Source organism: Saccopteryx leptura, chromosome 5, assembly GCF_036850995.1.
Source record: "Saccopteryx leptura isolate mSacLep1 chromosome 5, mSacLep1_pri_phased_curated, whole genome shotgun sequence".
NCBI classification, from domain to species: Eukaryota; Metazoa; Chordata; class Mammalia; order Chiroptera; family Emballonuridae; genus Saccopteryx; species Saccopteryx leptura.
Window position 1 is genome coordinate 80,960,000 of NC_089507.1, and position 22,394 is coordinate 80,982,393.

General features: G+C 45.2%; 1 protein-coding gene across 1 annotated transcript in view; it reads right to left on the reverse strand.

The window, feature by feature from the left end:
* Positions 1-505: 505 nt before the first annotated feature.
* The window catches only part of TSPAN5 (tetraspanin 5), a 190,407-nt gene continuing 168,518 nt past the window's right edge, over positions 506-22,394 (reverse strand). Inside the window, exons 3-8 of the mRNA XM_066387298.1 lie at positions 14,783-14,929; positions 10,219-10,389; positions 7,904-8,029; positions 5,658-5,705; positions 5,446-5,562; positions 506-2,685 (exon numbers count right to left, since the gene is read on the reverse strand). Of these exons, the coding sequence (XP_066243395.1) occupies positions 2,620-2,685; positions 5,446-5,562; positions 5,658-5,705; positions 7,904-8,029; positions 10,219-10,389; positions 14,783-14,929 (675 nt within the window). The 3' untranslated portion in view covers positions 506-2,619. The remainder of the gene's footprint in view (positions 2,686-5,445; positions 5,563-5,657; positions 5,706-7,903; positions 8,030-10,218; positions 10,390-14,782; positions 14,930-22,394) is intronic.

Consider the following 22,394-nt stretch of genomic DNA (forward strand, 5'->3'; position numbering starts at 1 on the left):
CTAATTCTCACTGTGCACTGGACTTTCTTAAAAATCTAGGTGCTGGCTGCCTCACTACAGAATTGCTTAGGGGCAAGACCTGATCATCTGTGTTTGCTATGGTCCCTGGGTGACTGACCAGCAGACAACCACCTTAGGATCAGATTTCCTACATACCCAGCTCTCTCAGTCAGCATCCAGTGTACAGGGACCTTTTGCTCCCAATCACAAAATATCCGTTCTCCTTTTCCCCCTTAGAGAATTGGACCAGAGCGGTGCCTCTCAAATTGTGCTTCCAAAACACATCACCACAGTGTCACCTGGGAACTGGTCAGAACTGCACATTCTCAACCTCCCCCTGTCCCAGAACTACTAACTGAGCAAGTCTGGGGATGGGGCAGACACAGTCATCTGGGTTTTGACAAACCATCCCATGCTTCTGATGTACGCTGAAGTTTGAGAACCACTGGATTCGAGAAGTTTTCAATTTCCAGAGAGAAGAAATGAAGAATGACACAACTCCATGTCAGGTAGAGAACCAAGTTTATTAATGACAGTCTTTATTACAACCACTCTTGAGTGTAAAAAATAAAGGGTGATTCATTGAAATTTAAAACTCCCTTGGACTTCCATTTGGCCTCTTCACTGGATGAGCCAAAGGGGGTGAATCTTGCCTGGTTCTGAGTCAACTGGTCAGATGGAGTTCACTGGAGAATGAGGCAGTAAACATAAAGACAGGAGAGCTGACCAGAGAGCTCAAGTCTTACCCATGTTGAAATGACAGGACGGAAGGACAAGTGCTGTGGGCCAGAGATGAAATAAAACAACCTGACAGCTGGACTATGGAATCCACCTTGCTGACTACAGAGACACAAAAACACACACATGCAGAGCCATACACACCCAAACTCTGGAGACAAGATTTGCAAATAATTTTTGTCCCTGCTCTGAGCAGACTGACACATCTGTCAGCCACAGCAACACAACACAGGGTTGAAATGGGAAACCTTGCTCAATCTCCACAAAGTATGCGAGCTGGCGGCCCAGTTCCATGTTGGCAAACGTGTCATCACCATGAAGTATGCCTGTGGTTTTCCCAGCATTCCACAGACTAATATCTGCTCCCCCAGGAGAACGACATCCTTGGAGACAACGGATGAAATAAAATCTGGGGCAAACTCATCCCTCCCCTGTGGTGTCAGGGCCCAGGTGGGTGGCAGTACCTGGAGGTGGTTTTCCACCTGTGACACAAAACAGCTGCCTCATCAGTGTTCTCCCCTCCAAAGTATTTGTGCTTTGTCACCATCCTGATGAGCAGTCTGCACCAAGAAAACAGAAGGAGTCCTGCCCATGCACTCTTTTCTCTTTCTTTAATAAAAGAAAACTAAAACCAGAAGAGAGAAAGAAAAAAAAAACCCATTGGAAGCTTTTTGACTGTGTCAACATTGTTTTGGCATTGGGTTTAATTCCTTTCAGAGGGAGAGGGGCAGGGTGCTGAAGAGGCCATGACGACCAATACGACGGAGAGACTGAGTCCGTGGAAGCATTCGCAATGGCCCAGCTGGTCCCTTCCCAGGCAGGAAGGACTTGCCACGCCTCTCAAGGTCATGAAGCCATCAAGTAAATGCCAATCAAATCATATTTATAAACGTAGGAAAGATGGCAGAAAGAAAAGCTCGTGGATTCAGTCACAGGTCATGCAGGGAGGTTATGCACAAAAAATATTTGAGCTTGTAAGAAAACACTTTCAAATTTAATTGAAACTGTAGCTTTCACCTTTGGGAGACAAAAAAAAAAAAAAAAGGCCAAAACCCCAGAGTATTCCAGAGTTTCCAAACAATCCAACAGCTAATTTGGTGGGCTGGGGTAAGGGAGAATTTAACTAATACCTCGTCATTAACCTCATTTTCTTCTTGGAATTCACTGATAAATAAAGCTCAGGCCTACTTAGAAAAAAGATCTGTCCTGCTAAAATTCAGCATCAGGAAGTGAAGTGTTCCCGTGTTCTTGCTCAGTGCATGTGAAATACACAACTTCTCACACAAGGAGACCACATGTGCCCCCCCAAGTTACTTGTTGAATATGATCACAAACTCTGATCCTACAGACAAGCTGTTTTCTTCTTGGGATGAGAGATACCACCGTTCCTTGACACGGACAGCGAAGGGATCCCAGTGCCCCAGCCCTCCCAGGGAACGGGCTGAGTTTAGAAAAGATGGCCTCCTCAGGCCATGGAACCGAAGGCAGTCCCTTCGAGCTGTGAGGAAGCGCAAAGCTGCCTCTCTCAGCCCTGCAATTACTGAAGTGGAGAACAAGACTGTTCTCCACACAGTCAAGAACATCTGGGGTCGCTACCCTCCCTTTCTATCTTTTTTCGGTGAGTATCCAACCATCCATAACTTCATGGCTACAGTAGAGATTCACGGCGCAACAACTTTCATACTGGTTATTATAAAAATTCTGTCAGTAAGCAGCATTTCCCAGTGTTCCCCCCAACACAAGTTCTTGGCAGCTCCATGAGGTGGGATTGCAGGGTGCCACGGGGACTGGGGTCCGTGCAGCGTGGATTCGGCTGGGCGCCGGGTTCTGGGAGGCTGGGTCTGTCCAGTGTCTCAACAGCAGCTGCGCAGGGGCTCTGCTCTACCAGCTTGCCCTGACAGCTTCAATATCGCTAACCAAGTTCTGGGCCAGGCATATCCCAAAAATCTGAGAAAGGAAGAAAGAGTCAAACAGTGAAACTGAATTTCATCAAGCTTTTCCTTGGCCAGGGAATCCCATTTTTCTCATCTTGGACTTTTGAAATTGAGATAGCATTTATATACTGCCAAAACCGTCCTTTTCAAGTGTATAATTCAGTGGTTCTTTGTATATTCACAAGGATCTGCAACTACGACCAGACCACCAATTCCAAAACATTTCATCTGCCCAAAAGAAACTGTTCCCATTAGCCGTTATTCCCCCTCCCCATCTCCACAGCCCTGGAAACCACTAATCGACTTTCCATCTCTACCAAGTTGCCCATGCTGGACAGTGCACAGAAATGGAGTTATATAATATCTGGCCTTTTGTGTGAGACTGCGTTCACAGTGTTTTCAAGGGTCACCCAAGCTGTCACATGGACCGGCCATTCAATCCCTTGACGGTTTGAACAATATGCCACTATATGAATAAACCACATTTTGCTTATCCACTCATCAGGTGACGGACATTTGCACTGTTTCTTCTTTTTGGCTATTATGAATAGTGCTACTATGAACATCTGTGTACAAGTTCTGGGTGAATATATGTTTTCAGTTCTCATGGGTACATACCTCAGAATAGAATTGCTGGGTCCTATGGCAACTGTTTAACTTTCTGAGGAATTGCCAAATTGATTTCCATAGAGGCTGCATCATTTTCATTCCCCTCAGCAATGTACAAGGGTCCCTATTTCTCCACATCCTCGACAACTCTTATCTTCCTTTTTAATTACAGTTGACCCTTGCAAAACGTGAGGTTTAGGGGTGCCAAACTCCCGTACAATAAAAAATCTGCGTATAACTACAGCCAGTTCTCCCCATACTCAGAGTCCCAGCCGAGGAGTTTGAACCTTGAAAAACTCAAGTCAGTTGAACTACATAGGTCACCTGAACTATGGTCAGTTGGAAAAAACTGCTTGTAAGTGGACCCTCACAGTTCAAACCCATGTTGTTCAACGGTCATCCTTGTGTGTGAGGTGGTATCACATTGTGGTTTTGATTAGAATATCCCTAACAACTAATGACGATGAGCATCTTTTCATGTGTTTATTAGCTATTTGTATCTTTTTTAGAGATACATCTATTCAAACTCTTTGCCCATCTTTAAACTGGGTTTGTTGTTTTAATTGTTGAATTGTTCTTTGTATATTCTACATACTTGATACTTACTAGATACAATGATTTGCAAATATTTTCTTCCATTTTGTGCTTGTCATTTCATTTTCTTGATAGTATTTTTAGCACAAAAGTCTTAAATTTTGATGAAATCCAATTTATCTATGATTTCTTTGGTTGCTTGTACTTTTGGTGTCATATCTAAAAAAATTGCCTAATCACTGTCATAAAGAGTTACCTCTAGCCCTGGCCGGTTGGCTCAGCGGTAGAGCGTCGGCCTAGCGTGCGGAGGACCCGGGTTCGATTCCCGGCCAGGGCACACAGGAGAAGCGCCCATTTGCTTCTCCACCCCTCCGCTGCACTTTCCTCTCTGTCTCTCTCTTCCCCTCCCGCAGCCAAGGCTCCATTGGAGCAAAGATGGCCCGGGCGCTGGGGATGGCTCTGTGGCCTCTGCCCCAGGCGCTAGAGTGGCTCTGGTTGCAATAGGCGACGCCCAGGATGGGCAGAGCATCGCCCCCTGGTGGGCAGAGCGTCGCCCCATGGTGGGTGTGCCGGGTGGATCCCGGTCGGGCGCATGCGGGAGTCTGTCTGACTGTCTCTCCCTGTTTCCAGCTTCAGAAAAATGAAAAAAAAAAAAAAAAAGAGTTACATCTATACTATCTCCTAAGAGTTTTATCATTTTCGCTCTTATATTTGGTCTTTGATCTACTTTGAGTTAATTTTGCATATGGTGTGAGGGAGGAGTTCAAATCGTTCTTTTGCATATAGACATTCAGTCGGCCCAGCACCACCTGTTGCTAGTCCACTGATCTGTATGTCCAACCTTATGCCACTATGTACTCAAGTCTGGAATTAGGAAACGAGAATTCCCCAAGTTTGTTCTTTTACAGGTTTGTTTCGCTATTCTGGGTTCCTTGACTTTCCATATGAATTTTAGGATCAACTTGTCCATTTTTGAAAAAAAAAAAAAGTTGTCATTTTGATAGAGCTTGCACCGACTCTGTAGATCAATTTGAGGAGTGCTGCCACATTACAGTAGTAAGTCTTTCAGTCCATGGATATGGGGAGGCTTTCCATTTATTTAGGTCTTCTTTCAGTTATTCCAACCACTGTGCCCCATCTGTGCTCAAAGGAAAGTGTCATATCTCCACATGATGAAGCCTACCTCCCGGGACTGGCCAGGAGGAAAAGTGGGCACTCCTTTCCCTCGCTAGCACTTTGAGAAGGCGGTCCAGAGACGGAAAGGGCACAGCATGTCTGTGAAAATCCAAAAGCTCTTAACCTTGCCACTTGGATCTCCTTCCAACCACTGCTGTCGGCCTGGCTTTATTAAAGCCCATGATTTAATGCTGGACTGTCAGCAGACTACTCCTGACCCAATTAATGTCTCCATCTTCAAAAGGAAAAAGGTTTCCTAAAGTGTTTTAGGATAGTAGTATCTAAAACCACAGTTTTATTAAAATACAAACCAAAAAAATTTGGGTCTGTTCCCCAGCCCCTCCAGTTGTGTCTTAAAACTGTACCATTAAGGTGACTAAGGAAAGCTCCCGTCCTGGCGAAGGTTACCCCAGGGCACCGTTTCCCTGTGGCACCAGAGGGAGCCTTGTCTTACCTGTAGCAACGCAATGCCTATGAATATACCAGCCACGATGGTTAAATTGTCCTGCAGCCACTTCTCAAACTGGGGCACACAGCCTTTTGTGTAGATTACAATCTGCTGATCGACTTCCTTCACAGGGAAGAGGAGAGTACAGCATCACCATGCAAGTTCAAAAGCTCCTCCAATACCCTTTGTGCTAAGCAACAAGATGATATTCCACTTACTGGTTTTTGCCTGGCATCATAGCCACACTGAGTGTTGATGACATCTTCCTGGTGGAGAAAGAAAACAGAACGGTGAAATTCATGCCTGTTAGAAAGCCAACCGAGGAGTTAGCAGAAGATCCCCATTAAACGTAGGTTAAAAAGTGTGTATTGGATAAGATGGATCAGGCTCCGTGGTAAGCACTTTTATACATTATCCCATGTAATCACTAGAACAATCCTCAGCGACTCAGTGGATAGTGTCGTCTTGGCATATGGACATCCCAGGTTCGATTCCCAGTCAGGGCACACAGGAGAACTGACCATCTGCTTTTTTCCCCTATCCCCCCCCCACCCCCATCCCCTGAAGCAAGTGCCTCGACTGGTTTGAGCATTGGCCCAGGGCGCTAAGAATAGCTCAGTCCAAGCATCAGCCTCAGGTGCTAAAAATAACTCAGCTGATTTGAGCATGGGCCCCAGACAGGGTTGCCAGGTGGATCCTGACTGGGGTGCACATGGCAATCTGTGTCACTCTCTCCTCCTCTCACTTGGAAAAGGAAAAAAAAAATCCTCAGAAGTAAGTATTAAAATATGCCCTCTTTTCCAACTGAGGCTCAGTAAATAGCAGAAAGGAGAACAAGCCCATTATGTGGGAGGTACAAGACTCAGGGTTGATAATCTCAATAAGCTTATGGGCTCTAGGGAACTGGAGACATAGATAAAAATTATGACTAAAGGGCACAGTGGGTATCTTCATTTTTGCTTTCTTGGGGAGAGGGAGAACTACTAATTTTAATCTATATAAATTTAATCTATTTTCTGCATTATTTAAATGATTTTTCAATGAGAATACATTACTTCATTAAAACCATAACAGCTTCCTAAACACATATCACATGGACAGATGCTCTGACACCCGACAGGTCTGATCAGAAATGAGGGTTCCCTTCTTTTCAGTTTATGGCTTCCCCTCTGCAGGGTATGGGTGGAATTCATTAGCTTAGCGCTTATGGAATGAGGTATCACTACTCAGTGGGTCTGTAGCTGAAAGGAGAGACACAATGTCTTCTGAGAGTCTTCAGAACTCGCCAGGTGGAATGCTGACACAGGGCGCCCTGGGCTCTGTACCAGGCACTCCTGCCTGTGGCCTCGTCAGAGGACAGGGAGAAACAAACCAGCGGGAAAGGTCAGCTGTTCTGGCGCCACCCCAGAGCAGGAAGCACAGTCCTGACTGATCCTCAGTCTCCTTCAGAACAAGAGGAACAGCCCAGGCTGACACCCGCCCTGGGCAGTCTGCAGGGAACTTCCGCTTTTCCACCCCAAGACCACGCCCCCTTTGAAAGAGCGCACCCCCTCTAGCTTGCAAGGGGACAAGGCCACTGAACTCATCCGCGCCCACTCGGATCCACTTGATGCGGCGAAGGGCAGCTCCGAGGGTGCACACTAGGGGGAATGATTTTTTTAGCCGAAGAGAGGCTAAAAAAATCCAGTAAAGACAAGTGCAGGAGCAACTGCCATGTGTCATTCTAACAATCAATTCTGGCTTTTCATTTAAAATAAGGGAGCTGCACTTGAAGTCATTCATTCATTATAGCAGGTGCATAATTGGACCCAAAATAATACTCTCAAGTCCACGACAAAAGATAGATAGATAGATAGATAGATAGATAGATAGATAGATAGATAGATAGATATAAAACAAACTGCAATTAATTGTAGTCATTACAGCTGAGAGTCTGGGCAGCTGTGTTCTTCCCACATTCTAGTCCTATCCTGTCTCTAACTCTTCTATGCCAGTATGTCCCCCAGAACTAAATCAGAAGAGCAGGTTTCCTAACCCCAAACCAAAGAGAGAGCTCTCAGGTAAGCCTGTCCTCATGCAGAAGAAACAGCAGGCTGCCTGGTCTGAGGCTCGGTGCCCACACTAGCTAACAATGTGCGCTTGGGATAGTAACTTAAACTCCACAGGCCTGGATGTCGCCTAAAAAGGGAGGATCATGGCGGTACCTGTTAGGAGGAATGTTCCAAACTTAAATGAGCCCAGGCACAAAAAGGGCTTAGACTAGGAACCAGCATGTACTGCTAAATGAACGCCGGCGATGATGACTCCTTCGGGGAAGGACCGAGCGCTATACCCCCTGCAGGAGCTACAATTAAGACTAAGCAGGTAAGAGGAGGTTTCAAGGAAAAAAAATCACTCCGTTCATCCCACACAGCGTCCTGGGTGGGGCGGTGAGCAGGCCAAAGCTTCGCTGGCCTCCACTTACTGCGGGGTCTTTAGTGCAGCAGGAGAAGGGCACGCCGCATCGCTCCCGACTTGCATTGGAATCTGTGCAATTGAAGTAAATATTTAGGTTCCAATCATCAGCTCCAAAAGCCCCACAGCACTGCCACTAGAGCAAACAGGAGAGAATTAGAACATCTCGACTTGAAGGCCACCAGGCGCTTCCACTCACACCCGCCAAAATGACCGACACCCAGCTGCTGCCAGTTCTAACCCTCTCCTCTGTCTCTGAATTTATTTTTAAACCAAATTGAACCAAAACAGCCCCTGCAAAAGCGCCCAAAATAATTAAAACCGAAGGTTTGTAAAGGAAGTAAGTGTTGGCATGTGATTTAAAAGATTGATGAGACACCTGGTGTTAGGTGGGGGAAGGGCAGAGCCCGAGTTTCCAGTAGGGCCCCATTAGAGCAAGATCGATCTGGTTTAAGTACGTAGGAACATTCTAGAAGGATAAACAAGACACTAGCCAGTAGTGTCTGAAGGAGGCAGCTGGGGTTGTGGGTGGGATATCTAGAGACTTCTTTTTTTATAATTTTGATCTCTACACCTTAACCTTTTTAAATCCGTTTTATTGAAGTATCATTGACATACAAGAAACTGCACATATTTAAAGTGTACTTTATAATTTTTGACACATGTATATATCGTGAAACATCACCACAAAGTCATGAACACCCCCCCCAAAGTGTGAGGCTTACTTTCCATTATATATCTGTTAGTACTCTGAATTTGTTTTAAACAAGAGCATGTACTTATATTTACATTTTCAACTTAAAAAATTTCAATCATCCCATTAAACTATAATAAAACAAGCTGTTAAATTCTGTGGGTCTTAAGTGTGTCCTGATTCTAAAGCTGTTCCTAAGTCCCCTCATTACTCCCCAGGCCGTACTCCCATCCAATAAACATCACTCCTTGACCATTTTAAGGCTTTCAGGACCCACAGCTACATCAACACATTAGACTCCAGGGCAGAAAAAGAAAATCATATTTCCATATAAAGCAGACAGCACTGCAAGAGAACGTGGACACGCATGTCCCTCCGGCTCCCATCTGGTCCTCTGAGGGCTTGAGTTGTGCATCTCAGGGTTTGCCTACAAATCTCAATCAGATCTGTCATGCAAACTAGGCAGCAATAGGACTTGGCAGGGTATAAGCCTGCAACCATTAGGACCTAACCAAACAGTCAAGTCTATTGAGGAGATGAAACAGAGCTTAATTTCACACCCAAGGTACAGCTTACTTCAGGGCAGTCCTTGCTGCCCCCTACAAAACCAACACAACCAGGCTCAGCTCTGAGTGCCCAATGTGAGAGGGTGTGTCCTCAGGGCAAATGCTGGCGCAGCCCCTCTTCTCTCTGTATCAAAGGGACCCCAGCTCACCCTGCCACATACATTAATATCATGGACACCACTGTCCAGATCTGCTCAGCTATTCAATTTCTCAGTGTATGCCAATAAACACCTATCAGTTTATAGGACAAGAACACCTTAAGCCTGACATAAAACCATGCACATCTTACTAGAGTCTTATCATATTTCCATGAATTAAATGGTAGCATTTATTATTTCCACTGTACTGTTGGGGAAATAGGTCAAGGTCCTATTAGCCCAAGGTGACTTAGCTAATCAGAATTGAGCACTAGACCTGTTTCTGAGCCCTGCATTTTGAATGAAACAGGGATTCTGCCACTTCATTTGCACGGCAGGGCCCTCACATGGAAATGCTCAGAAACCTGGGTGGGCAGCGGCTCTGCTGTGCAGGCTCTTCATCTGTTAGAGGCCACAGGGCTTAGAGCTTTCTCAACTCTCGCTGTTAACTGCATGCACTTTAATAATACTCGAATAGGTATATTTCAAGTACTTTTGGACAAATATTCTATTGATAGTATCTTATTCTAAGCTGTGAAGTGTGGAGGATGAGCAAAAAATGGGCAAGGAACAAGAAAGTATCCATATTTAATACCAAATTAAATGTTAAACCTATAGCAAAACAAGATTCTTTAAATGTCAACAGCAAAGGGCAAATGTGATTAGAAACTTCTTGCCCAAGAGTTTTCTTCTTTGTTCGTCTAGGTAGAAATTAAGATAAGTGAAAAATAAGATATTTTCATTTAGGGCATAAATCAGGTAAGTCATAGAATAAGTCAGAAAATAATAAAACAGACAAAGCAAACAAACCAAAAACCATGCAGAAAAGTCAGAGGTAGGTTCCAGCTGGCAGATGCAGAAGCCAGGAGGATGTTCTCTGGGCTCCCAGAAGGCTTTCAACTTGAAAGTAAACCAAACTTAAACTTACATATTCCTGGGTGAAGTCTATGAGGTTTTGCAAGTCAATGTCATCCCTGTACGCTCTGATGTTGTTGTTTATAAAGAAATACAGCTGGTCTTTGATCCAGTCTTTGAAAACAAATGCCAGAACCCCGGCAGTGAGCTCCAGGAAGAAAATAATTCCCAGGAACACAGAAAACTAAGACAAAAGACACATACACAGAGAACAGTTATAAGGGAAATTTTCATCACATACAGTAAAATGCTTCCTTCTAAAATGGTCTATAATTACATTGGGTTGTTACAAACGTCCAAAGCAGATAACCTTCAGTTTCTTAAGATTCAGTAACAAAACATTACACCCCAAGAAAGGATTTTTAAAAATTGTTTCATAATTCCAATGTTGGGGCTCTGGTTCTCCGTTTGGCAATTAACCAACAAAGCTCATAAGCAAATATGGATGTTAGGAATCTCTCACTAGACCTACCTTAAGGCCTAATGAATTTCTCCTGATTAATGTGCTGCCAGACACTGAACAATGACCTGCCCTTGCTTCTAGGAAGCTTTTGTGACATCAAAAGATAAATTTCAATAGTTTAAGATCACCTGTCATTTGTTACTGTGGCCTTGACCCTGTATGCAATATATTCCTCTTACAGATGCAGACACTGCTTATTTGCCCTTTGCACTTGCTGGGCAGGGTAGAACAGCGGACATGTTTGTCTTAGGTGAAGAGAGCAAAGAGGAAAAATGGGGGTGGCCGTGACATGAAAATAATTTCCCACCAAGAAAGCAAAACCAAACCATTGGGTTGAGGGCCTTCCCTTGGGAACACCAGTCTCAGAATGTTTTAAATAACATCAACCTATAGCCACTAGGAGACGTCTGGCTAAGGTAGACAAGGGTTTAAAAAGGAAGGTGAGAGCCCATGCTAATGTGCGAAGTACCATAAAACTGGAGAAAATTCCCTGCCATCCAGAACACTCAGAACAGCCTCACCTTAGTCATATCAACATACTAGTCACACCCACGGTTCTTTCCACTTTTCTCCATTCTTACCCTTTCAATTCTTTTCTTTTTTTTTTTTCTGAAATAGATTATGAGAAATGAGGTGTGAAGGACCAGAGTACAAACTGCAAGCAAACTTCTGGCAACAAGGAGAGAAAGGGTGGCACCGGGGCCACCGCTGCTCAGCAGAGCTCCTGAGGCTGCAGGACAGGGGCTGGGAGGCAGAGGGGCTACAGCCGCCGCTGTCTCTATACTCAGCAAGCAGCCAACCAAGAGACAACTATAGTGCGGGAGGGGGACAAAAGAAACTACAGTTACTTAAAATAAAGAAAGACAGCGTTGGCCGGTTGGCTCAGCGGTAGAGCGTCGGCCTGGCGTGCGGGGGACCCAGGTTCGATTCCCAGCCAGGGCACACAGGAGAAGCACCCATTTGCTTCTCCACCCCCACCCCCTCCTTCCTCTCTGTCTCTCTCTTCCCCTCCCGCAGCCAAGGCTCCATTGGAGCAAAGATGGCCCGGGCGCTGGGGATGGCTCCTTGGCCTCTGCCCCAGGTGCTAGAGTGGCTCTGGTCGCTGCAGAGTGACGCCCCGGATGGGCAGAGCATCGCCCCCTGGTGGGCAGAGCGTCACCCCTGGTGGGCATGCCGGGTGGATCCCCGGGCGCATGCGGGAGTCTGTCTGACTGTCTCTCCCCGTTTCCAGCTTCAGAAAAAAAAAAAAAGAAAAAAAAAAGAAAGAAAGAAAGACAAAAAAGTGTTTAATTAATTTGACAAATATCTACTGAATGACCTGTAACAGATCAGGCCCTGAGTTGGGTGGGCTTTGCAGAGAAGCAAGGATGAGTGGGACCACAGGCCTGCCTCCAAAGGGCTTACAGTCTTATGGGGGGACAGGAGCTGGGGGGGGGAGGGCAGTAGGCTGGGGCCATTTCACAGTAGATGTCAGTACATCTGACAGTGTTTATCCAGGTGCCAAGTGCTGTTCTGGGAGGGTGGCATGAGGAGAGGGGTGGAGGAGGGAAGTGCTCAGTAGAGTCTAGGACCCCGAGGTTTAGGCCCCACTCTGGGCCCTCTGGGAGGGTGGCATGAGGAGAGGGGTGGAGGAGGAAAGTGCTCAGTAGAGTCTAGGACCCCGAGGTTTAGGCCCCACTCTGGGCCCTCCAGCTCAGCCCCTCAGGTGCCATAGAGCTCCTGGTGATCTGCCCTTGATGAGTTCACTAGCAATAGAATCTAATGAGTTCTTCATTATCATCAGTGGTACCACTAATTACAAAGCAAGCTTTCCTCAATCTAGAAAAAGGACAAGGAAATACCACTGTGACTCGATGCCTGCCCTACAGCATCCAACTCCCCTCCCTTTATTGTCCCGCTCTCCATGACAGCCGTCACATCGCAGGGGCGAGCAAGTCAGCTCCCTCACCCGCGTGCACAGGCAGAACAACAAGACAGACACCGTGCAAAGGTTTTAATTAGACTTTTGTTCTCACCTTTATAAAGGCTAGGCAAGCTCATTTTCTACTTACCCTGGTAAATTTTCTCATGTTATGCAATATGCATATCAAAAATTAAGCCAAAATTAAATTCATATCAAATATTTGGCAGAAACCTGCATGCCCCAGGCCCTGTGAGCTAATTTCCCGAGAGATGGACTCGCAGGCTTTGTTCCAGGGCCTCAGCCGACAAGGAAGCTCCCCTCCTATTCCACAGCACCTTTGCTCTTGGGTTTCTCTCAGCAGTTCTCCAGCCTCCTGGCAGCAGCGCATTGAGGCTGTTTGAAATGATGTTGATGTTGACTTCCTACTTATTTCAAAGACTTATTCTAGGCCAGTTTTTACTGTATGTACTAAATGGAAAAAAGGACCGTTTAAAATATTCCCCAAGACTTAAAAAAGCCAAGAAACAACACAATTCTTTTCATTTCCAATATGGGACTTTATAAATTAGGGTGACAATTTAGAGAAATTGATATATTTCTGCCTCTTCAAGTTAACTATAGTATAAAAGTAATAAAGGGATTACCCTTATACACTAACACAGTTCAAGTGAATCGTATTAAAGGGGATCCCGCATTTAGGGGCATGGAGGCTAAAACTAGGAAACAGTGGCAACCAGTAAGTATGATGGGGCCCAAAATGGCTACAGACAAGCTCAGTGAGATGAGCTCAAGCTTTAGAAATACCTCATGCCAAGAGGGCTGGCAGGCTGTGATGAGGGACAAAACTCTCTGGGGGCTCCATAGCTAGGTGAGGAAGTGTGTGTGTGTGTGTGTGTGTGTGTGTGTGTGTAAGACAAGTGGAGTTTTGGGAATATAACTACTCGCACCAGAGATCTATGTATACAGAATGGAGATCCAACTGCTCATTAAATTGTACACAGGGCCAAGTAGCCTTTGGGTTGCCCTATAAGCATGAGCCATACGAGCATCCAGGTGAAACAGCCTCCAGACCTTGTCTGGGCCTGAGCTGCCCTAATTCGAAGTGGGCTACCCTGCATGGACAGTAAGTCTGCTTTTCTTAGGGATGGTCAAGAAAAAATGCCAGAAGAAGATGTGGCAGACGTGCATGGCCAGTTGGGACCAGTTCTGGTCCATGCTCTTGTTCTAAATGAAAATGGCCCTCAATAGTGCTGTGTCACTGAAGGTTGAAAATCATTCTAAAACCAGGTGATATTGCCCTAATCTGTTCTCTAGAACCCACCAGCTTCCCTCATCATAGGAGAGTGTGTTTTTTTTCCCAATCCTCTTTCTGCTTTTGGAAAGGGGAGTGGATGCTGCTGCACAGCGGGCTGTGACCCGGCTGCCACTAGAACACCGATATCCAGACGGGCACACTCGGCTGACCTGTGGCCACACTCACCAAACCACTTCACATACCACGCGGCACAGGCCACTCTGTTCTCCTTTGCCAGGAACCTCCACCGGAAAAGCTTTCACGTTCCCTTCTCTGCTTTTACTTGTAACACCTATCTACCAATTGGGAAAACTCCTCTTCCAATATATTCATGCTGATACCAAATACCCTGCACAGGATCTAAAGATTATGCTGGTCATGAAAAGCAAATACTGTTTCTCCATATTCACCAAAACCTACTGCTTAATGGATTTAATCTGGACCGGCCACAGCCACTGTGCTTAAGTCTGCTTTCTCCAAAATAACCAGCTGAACAACTTCCTGCTGATTCTGTGCTTAAAAGAGAAAGCACAAATCACTTAAAAGAAAACTAAATATATATGTAACTATATATATAACTATAACTATATATATATATATAACTATACATATAAAACTATATATATATATATCTATATATAACTACCTTACTCCAAATGGTATTTTAGGGACTGGAATGCAAAGTCATGACGTATGTGTACAAAACCTCAACGGGTAACATGGGGTGGGGGTGGTACATATATTATTAAGGAGGCACGGGCGGGGAGAACAAGTAGGAGCAAGCCTGAAAGAAAAGCATAACCCAGGCCATATTTTGGCCAGTGCTTTTGGTACGGCTTACTCTTGCCCTGAAGATAGGGTGTCCTCCTGATGTGGATGTGTTAGGTTTCAAACTGAGAGCAGCGCGTGATACTTACAAACTTGAGAAGGAAAGTGTTTTCCCGAAGAGCTCCGATGCACCCTGCAAATCCCAAAATGAACATCACTCCTCCCACCACAAGGAAGAGCCAGACCGGGTCGAAGCCGCCGAGATCGGTGATGGAAGAGATGTTGGACAGAACTCCCTGGAGGCAGAAGAGAACACACAACATGGCACCAGCTGCAGGGTTAGCTCTTCCACATGAAAAGATTATTGCGACTGTCTCTTCCCCCCCCTCAAAGGAAAACTGTAGAGGTCGTCTGATTATTCAGTGTGATTAATACTCAAGAAACACTGAAAAAAAAAAAGAAGAAAAAACAGGAAACTACTTTCTTGTCAAGTCTGGATGAGTTTGGTTTTTTTTTTTTTTAGTGAGAAGAGGGGAGGCATAGACAGACTCTCACATGCACCCAATCAGGATCCACGGGGCAAGCTCCTAGGCAATGCTCTACCCATCTGGGGCCCTTGATCTGATGCAACTGAAGCCATTTTTTAGCGCCTGAGGCGGAGGCCATGGAGCCATCCTCAGTTCCCAGGGCCAACTTGCTCTAATCAAACCTTGGCTGCAGGAGGGGAGGAGAAGAGAGAGAAAGAAAGTGAGAAAGAGAAGCAGATGGGCGCTTCTCCTGTGTGCCCTGATGGGGAATCGAACCCGGGACATCCACACACTGGGCCAATGCTCTACCACTGAGTGAACCAGCCAGGGCCAAGTTCATATTTTTAAAAAAACTATATAAAGCAAAGAAATGACCCCAAGAAACCATCATTAGACCCTGTATGGAGAAGATGCGGAAATAACCTTTGCTTTCTATGTCCCCAAATATAAACGGTCTGGAGTAAAAAACAGGTATGTAAGAAAGACCCCTCCCCTGGACACCTGAAACTAATACAAAATCATACTGAAAATAAACTGTAATTTTTTTATGAAGGGGAAAATAAAGAAAAATACCTCCCTGGAAGAGGGATCAATCACCCTTAAGTCCCAGCACACGTAGATGTCACACAAGTGCCTGCTTCAAGCCCTTGGCATTCCTCAGGAAATAGGGAATCATAATGCTAACACAGCAGCCAGGCCCACTGACAAACCCAAAAAGTTTTCCAGGGAAAAAGGACACCTCAAGATTCAGCCTTGAGCTTCACAGGAAAACCCTGTCAAGTTCAGATTCTTAAAGCTAAGAATTGGGATTTAAATGATTTTCAAATTCAAAGGTTACTCCCTGAGTCTCAACCTTTTTATTCTTCTATAAAGGAACCCAGAATAATTTCATTTCTCCACAAACAATGCCATTTCTTTACTGAAAGCCTTTCTCCCTTAATGTGATACCATATCAAATATCACCCAAAACTATATTAGAAATTATGAGAACCTGACCAGGCGGTGGCGCAGTGGATAGCATCAGACTGGGATGAGGAGGACCCAGGTTCAAGACCCTGAGGTCGCCAGCTTGAGCGCGGGCTCATCTGGTTTGAGCAAAGCTCACCATCTTGGACCCAAGGTCGTTGGCTTGAGCAAGGGGTCACTCAGTCTGCTGTAGCCCCACCGTCAAGGCACATATAAGAAAGCCATCAATGAACAACTAAGGTGTCGCAACAAAAAACTAATGATTGATGCTTCTCATCTCTCTGTGTTACTGTCTGTCTGTCCCTATCTATCCCTCTCTCTGACTCTGTCTCTGTAAAAAAAAAAAAAAAGAAGAAATTATGAGATTTTTTTTTTCCCCTCTAAAATATAAGGTACAAATTTACTATTCTTTCCTATAGGGACCAGCTACTGTTATTTTGAAACTCAATGTATGTGAGTGTTAAATGTCCAATATCATCAATATTTTATTTTCTTATTAAATTATTTTTGAACTCTCAAAAGAGCCACAGAGTATCATGGTATAGTTTGCTATAAAGCCTTAATATGAAATAGTTTGCTGTCACAGCATTCCCAATAACCTGGAAGAATACAAAGTATCCATCTGATTTTCTACTTGAGGAGAAGGGAAGCTAGAGAAGTTCGGTGACTTGCTGAAGGTCACTCAGCTATTAGTTTTTTGGACCCAGAAAAGGCGGTCTACTTCAGTGCTCTTTCTCTAGCACGTGGAAGCCAGGCACCTGCTTCCAAGGACTTGCCAGTCAGCACTAATCAACACCTGACTTAGGGACTTTTAAGTTTTAGCTCATTTTAAGGTCACAGGAACACCTGGATAAGAGTGGGTTGTATGCTGGGTTTCTATTTCTTTGGGGTGGAGCAGAGCATCACCTTAAGAATAATAATAGGATATTAACTTAGACACATATGAGGAATTAAGAAGTCTTAAAATGTATAACTTAAACGTTATGAAAAAGGCCAAGGGTTTAAATAAATCACAGATGAAGGGTGGAGAGATTATTAAGGCACTTAGGAATGTAGGGTGTATTCACTAACTTCTGGGGTGACATCACAAAAGACAACCACACCCTTCACCAGACCGCAGGGACCAGTGGTTTGATGCACTCTTGTGTTCTTAGACTGCCTAGATCTCAACTATCAATATTGAGTTGGGAATTGGGTGGGTAACCAATTCTTCACCCACACAAATGATGCTAAGGAAAAAACGTCCAGAGAAGTCACACAAAATCTAAGCGACAGTGGTAAGGACCCAGTTTTGGAAATAAACAAACCCCTGCCCTCAGAATGCCTTTAAACACAGGTGTTATGCTTTAGACCTCCTTAGCCAAACCAGGGGAACAGAGGTCTTTAGGGGTACATGACAACAGTCGTCAACTTAATTATGCAAGAAGTAGACTCAATTTACTAGGCACCAAAAGAGAAGAGGCCGTAAAGAGGAAAGAGACAGGAAGAGATGTAAGTCCCACCATAAGGAGGTCTTTCTAATACCAGCATGTCTCCAGCAATGGGTCAGGAAGGCTGAGCAGCATGGCTGCCCTCTGGGACCGATGCTGTGAGCTTCTGTCAGCCATGCTCCAGGAGGGGTTCCCAAACTGGAGGGGAGATGGAGACTTACTCACCTTTTGGTTCCTTCCAACTTTAAGATCATTCTATGGTTTCATCCACTTTTAATGGACGTTTTATTTGTGACTTCACTCAAGCCTGAGCAAAGATCAGATTGCTCCCAAACACTCTTCCACGACCCATGGCTACCCACAAAGAGCTCTGTGAGCAACAAGGACAGTAATCTAGGCAACTCTGGCAATCCAGGTGAGCTACAAACACACCTGTGCCTGAAACGCCGAGAGACCCCGCCCCGAAGCCCGGACAGCACGGTCCCAGGGGCAGGAGGCCCTCGGGCCATCTGGCCTCTCCAGGTTTCATCTGGGGGATGAGAATCTGGCTTCTCAGACAAACTCATTTTCATACTTTAACACTCCCCAGCCTGCAGGTTCGGTTTTAATTGCAAGGCCTTCCACTGTTTCCATGGAAACAACCATCACTGGGGGGCCCAGCTGGACTACAGATTCTACTCATTTAATCCTAAATTCCAACAAAAGACAGGGTGGGAGACAGACACTGAGCGGGTGTGGGAAATGACATTCTGCAGAGAATGACCAAAAGCTTTATTTATTTTTTATTATTATTTTTCTTTCTTTAGTTGGAAACGGGGAGGCAGGCAGACAGACTCCCGCATGCGCCCGACCGGGATCCACCCGGCACGCCCACCAGGGGGCGATGCTCTGCCCATCTGCAGCGCCACTCTGTTGCAACCAGAGCCACTCTAGTGCCTGAGGCAGAGGCCACAGAGCCATTCTCAGCTCCCAGGCAAACTTTGCTCCAATGGAGCCTCGGCTTCGGGAGGGGAAGAGAGAGACAGAGAGGAAGGAGAGGGGGAGGGGTGGAGAAGCAGATGGGCGCTTCTCCTGTGTGCCCTGGCCAGGAATCCAATCCAGGACTCCTGCACGCCACTGAGCCAACCGGCCAGGGCCAAAAGCTTTATTTTTAATGGATTCAGAATATACCCAGGTAGTTGTCAGTTGGAAACTAACTCAAACCTTAAAGTACAGAAGTCAACACCTAGTGCCCTGGTGGTTAGGACCACTGACCAGATGGAGATGAAAAAGCCTTTACTCCCGCACCTGAGCAATGCTGCCCAATATTCACTGAAGGGCAGGCATTCTTAGGGGTTCTGACTACGCAGGGAGCAAGGAGGACCTGAACAGACTCCTGGCAACGAAGACTGGATTACAAAGATGAAGGGGAGTTGACAGTTCAGCCTTCTGTTGTCTTCGAGATGCGGTCTCTCCTTGGACTTTGTAATTTTGTTAAGCTAACTTTGACAAATGAATAAGAAGTGCTAGGACATGCCCACTGAAGAATAATTATAATTAAAGTTGAAGTTGACAAGAAGCCGGAAGGAAAAATAAATCTAAGATTACAATTAAATCTGCCCAGTGATTTAAAACACATACTATTATAATTCGTGCTAAATCCTCAGGAATGTGTAAGAACAGCACCAACAGACACCTTGTCTTCTGGGAACCTGTGGGCGCCACCCAGTTCTTGGAAGAATTTCTTCTCCTCCAAATCCACTCCATGAGCCCCTCAGAGCTGCCAGTTTTCACATGACCCCACTGCCTCAGTGAGAGCCAGAAGCCTGCGTTCCCTTTCTCAGAAACCTGGATTTAGAACAGGCACCCCTCTCTCATGGCTGAAGCTGTAAAAATGCCGAACTCAGGAGCCACATGCAGTAAGTTTTACACTACGAGGAAAAAGTCAGTCTGATAAGCAAGAAACAGAAAGCCAGCACTTTAGAAGAAACAAAGAATTAGAGGAGGGAGAGAAAATCCTGGCAGTATTATAATCCCTGGCCTGACCATGAACTCAGAGAGTGACTCCAGGACCCTTAGAATACAGACAGCCCCTTGAGTGGCCAGGCTGGTTCTATTAGGGTCTGCATTTGCATCTGGGGAGTCCTACACAATACAGCAGCAGCTCTTAATAAACTATACTTTAGTGCTGCATGCGTGTACATGACACAGGCATGTGCTTGTGTGTGTGTGCACGCACACGACCAAAACTGGAACTCACACTTTATGCTGGAAACAAAGTACTGGGGGTAGGGTAGGAAGGAGGAAGGGGGAGAGGCAAGTGTTAATTGAATATATGGTGCCTTTACTCAGCTGACTGAATTTCCAGTCAACATAACCATCAAGCCAGTGTAAACAGTCTTCCTTCATGTTGACTCACTAGCAATTCAGCATCACTAATGACGTGAGTTCTGGACAGAACTTTTAGGTGCTTTGTCTATGTCACTGACAAATAATACGTGATTTAAGCTCCAATTCTCTATGTCAACTTGAATGTTCACTTCTTAGGTTTAAATGTCAACTTACTAGAACTCAAATTTATTGAAAAATAAAATGTAAAATGTCATTTAGCTATTCTCTTCCATACCCAGCCTGCTGCTTATGCGAGAAGTCTGCGCATAGAGCCTGGCCTTTGTAAGCGCCTCTCCTTCTCCACGAGACTCCTGCAGGCAAAGCTCTGGGAGGGAAAGATGACTAGGGCAGTGAACTTTGTGGAGGAAGTCTGAACATATCCTATGAAGCTGAGTCAAACTGAATAAGGACAAATGGATGAGAAGTAGAGCAATTAGCCGGGTGTACATATTCCTTTCACCATTACTCTTGGCTGACATAAAAGTAGAATTCTGAACAGTAGCAGCAAAGACAGAAAGGGATAGAATAGGAGAGAGAGCCAGAGACCAAGACTGCAGGTCACAAGAAAAATATATTCAAATACTGCAGACTCAAGAATATAGAAGGAATTCTTTCCCACACATATATTCTTTATTGATACATTATTAAGATTACATTAATGGGTCCTGGCTGGTTGACTCTGTGGTAGAGCATCAGCCCAGTGTGTAAATATCTCAGGTTCAATGCCTAGTCAGAGCACACAGAAGAAGCAACCATCTGCTTCTCCACCCATCCCCTTACCCCATCTCTCTCTTTCCCCACCTCCTGCAGCCATGGCTGGATTGATTCGAGAGGGTTGGCCCCTGATGCTGAAGATGACACTGTGGCCTCTACCTCAGGTGCTAAAAATAGCTCGGTTGCCAAGCAATGGAGCAATGCCTTTGATAGGCAGTGCATCACCCCATAGGGGGCTTGCCAGGTGGATCCCAGTCGGGGCACATGGGGGAGTCTCTCTGCCTCCCCTGCTCTCACTTAATTAAAAAAAAGAATATATTAATGAAAACTGATATAAATGAACATTTATAAGAACTCTTCATATCCATACCATATGTTCCTATATCTATATTCTTCTGCCCCTCCATCATCTAAGTCTACACCTGTTGCTACAGCAGGCACCAGAGGCAAAAACAAATCAACCAGAACATCAAGTAATGTTATAAAGACAAAATGAATACCAGTCAATTTTAAAAGTTGAGAGAAACAAACACATTCAGCAAATTGGCCATTCCACAAACTGGCATTTGGACAACTAGCTCTTGACATATCAATTTGGAGCCTTGAAGAGTGATCCTCCAGTGAAAATCAGAGATTTCCATGATCTATTAGGTACTAAACAGTATCTCTCAGAACAGAGCACATATCTAAAGAGGAATAGACACATTAATGGAACACGTCTAAAGCCATATTATTATAACACAAGTTTAGAGAGCCAACTAACAAAAGTGTGGATGTGCGTCCATCTGGTAAAAGGGAGACTCGCTACTCCAGCCCCTTAGACAGCCTGCTCTGCAGTGTGGCGAGAGCACTGCATCCTGCACAAACCACCCTGTATGCTGCTCAAGCCCACCTGGCTCACCTACCATTTACCCTGGACTCGCAGCCTGGACAGGGCTAGATTTGGGGCAGAGAGACTTTGTAATACAGAAACCTTGTCCTGAATCCCAGTTTCGCTTACAATCTGTGTGATTTGGGGCAAGTTACCAAACCTGCCTAAGCCTCAATTTCCACATCAGTGAAATGGTACCCTACATCCCTGGTCGGCAAACTGCGGCTCGCAAGTCACATGCGGCTCTTTGGCCCCTTGAGTGTGGCTCTTCCACAAAATACCACATGCAGGCGCTACCTCGATAAGGAATGTACCTACCTATATAGTTTAAGTTTAAAAAATTTGGCTCTCAAAAGAAATTTCAATCGTTGTACTGTTGATATTTCACTCTGTTGACAAATGAGTTTGCCGACCACTGCCCTATATCATAAGGTTATTATGAGGATAGGAAATAGTCCAAGTAAATGCAAACATGCTAAGTGCCTGGCACATAATTAAGAATTCAGTCAAGTTTATCACCATTGTCATGAGCATCACTTGTATATTAGACCAACAAGAAGACATCAGCTCACAGAAGCACACAGCAAGGGTGTCTAACCCAACTGCACCAGAGAGGAATCTGTTTTGCTCTGGCATTTGCCCTGCCTGACCCACTTCTAAGAAAAACCCAGGCTACACCCAGTGATCGTGCCTAATGGAGATGGCGGTAACTGGGCGATCTTCTTTCTTGGTGAGTTGGAAGTTACCTAAAAGATACTCAGAGTAAAGGCAGACAGGAGAATTCACAAGTAAGCAAAAGTCAAGAGAAGAGATAAGCCATGAGTGCGTGGAAGCTAAGAGTACACCGAAGAGGAGAAAAAAGCAGCGAGAAGTCAGTCAGCAG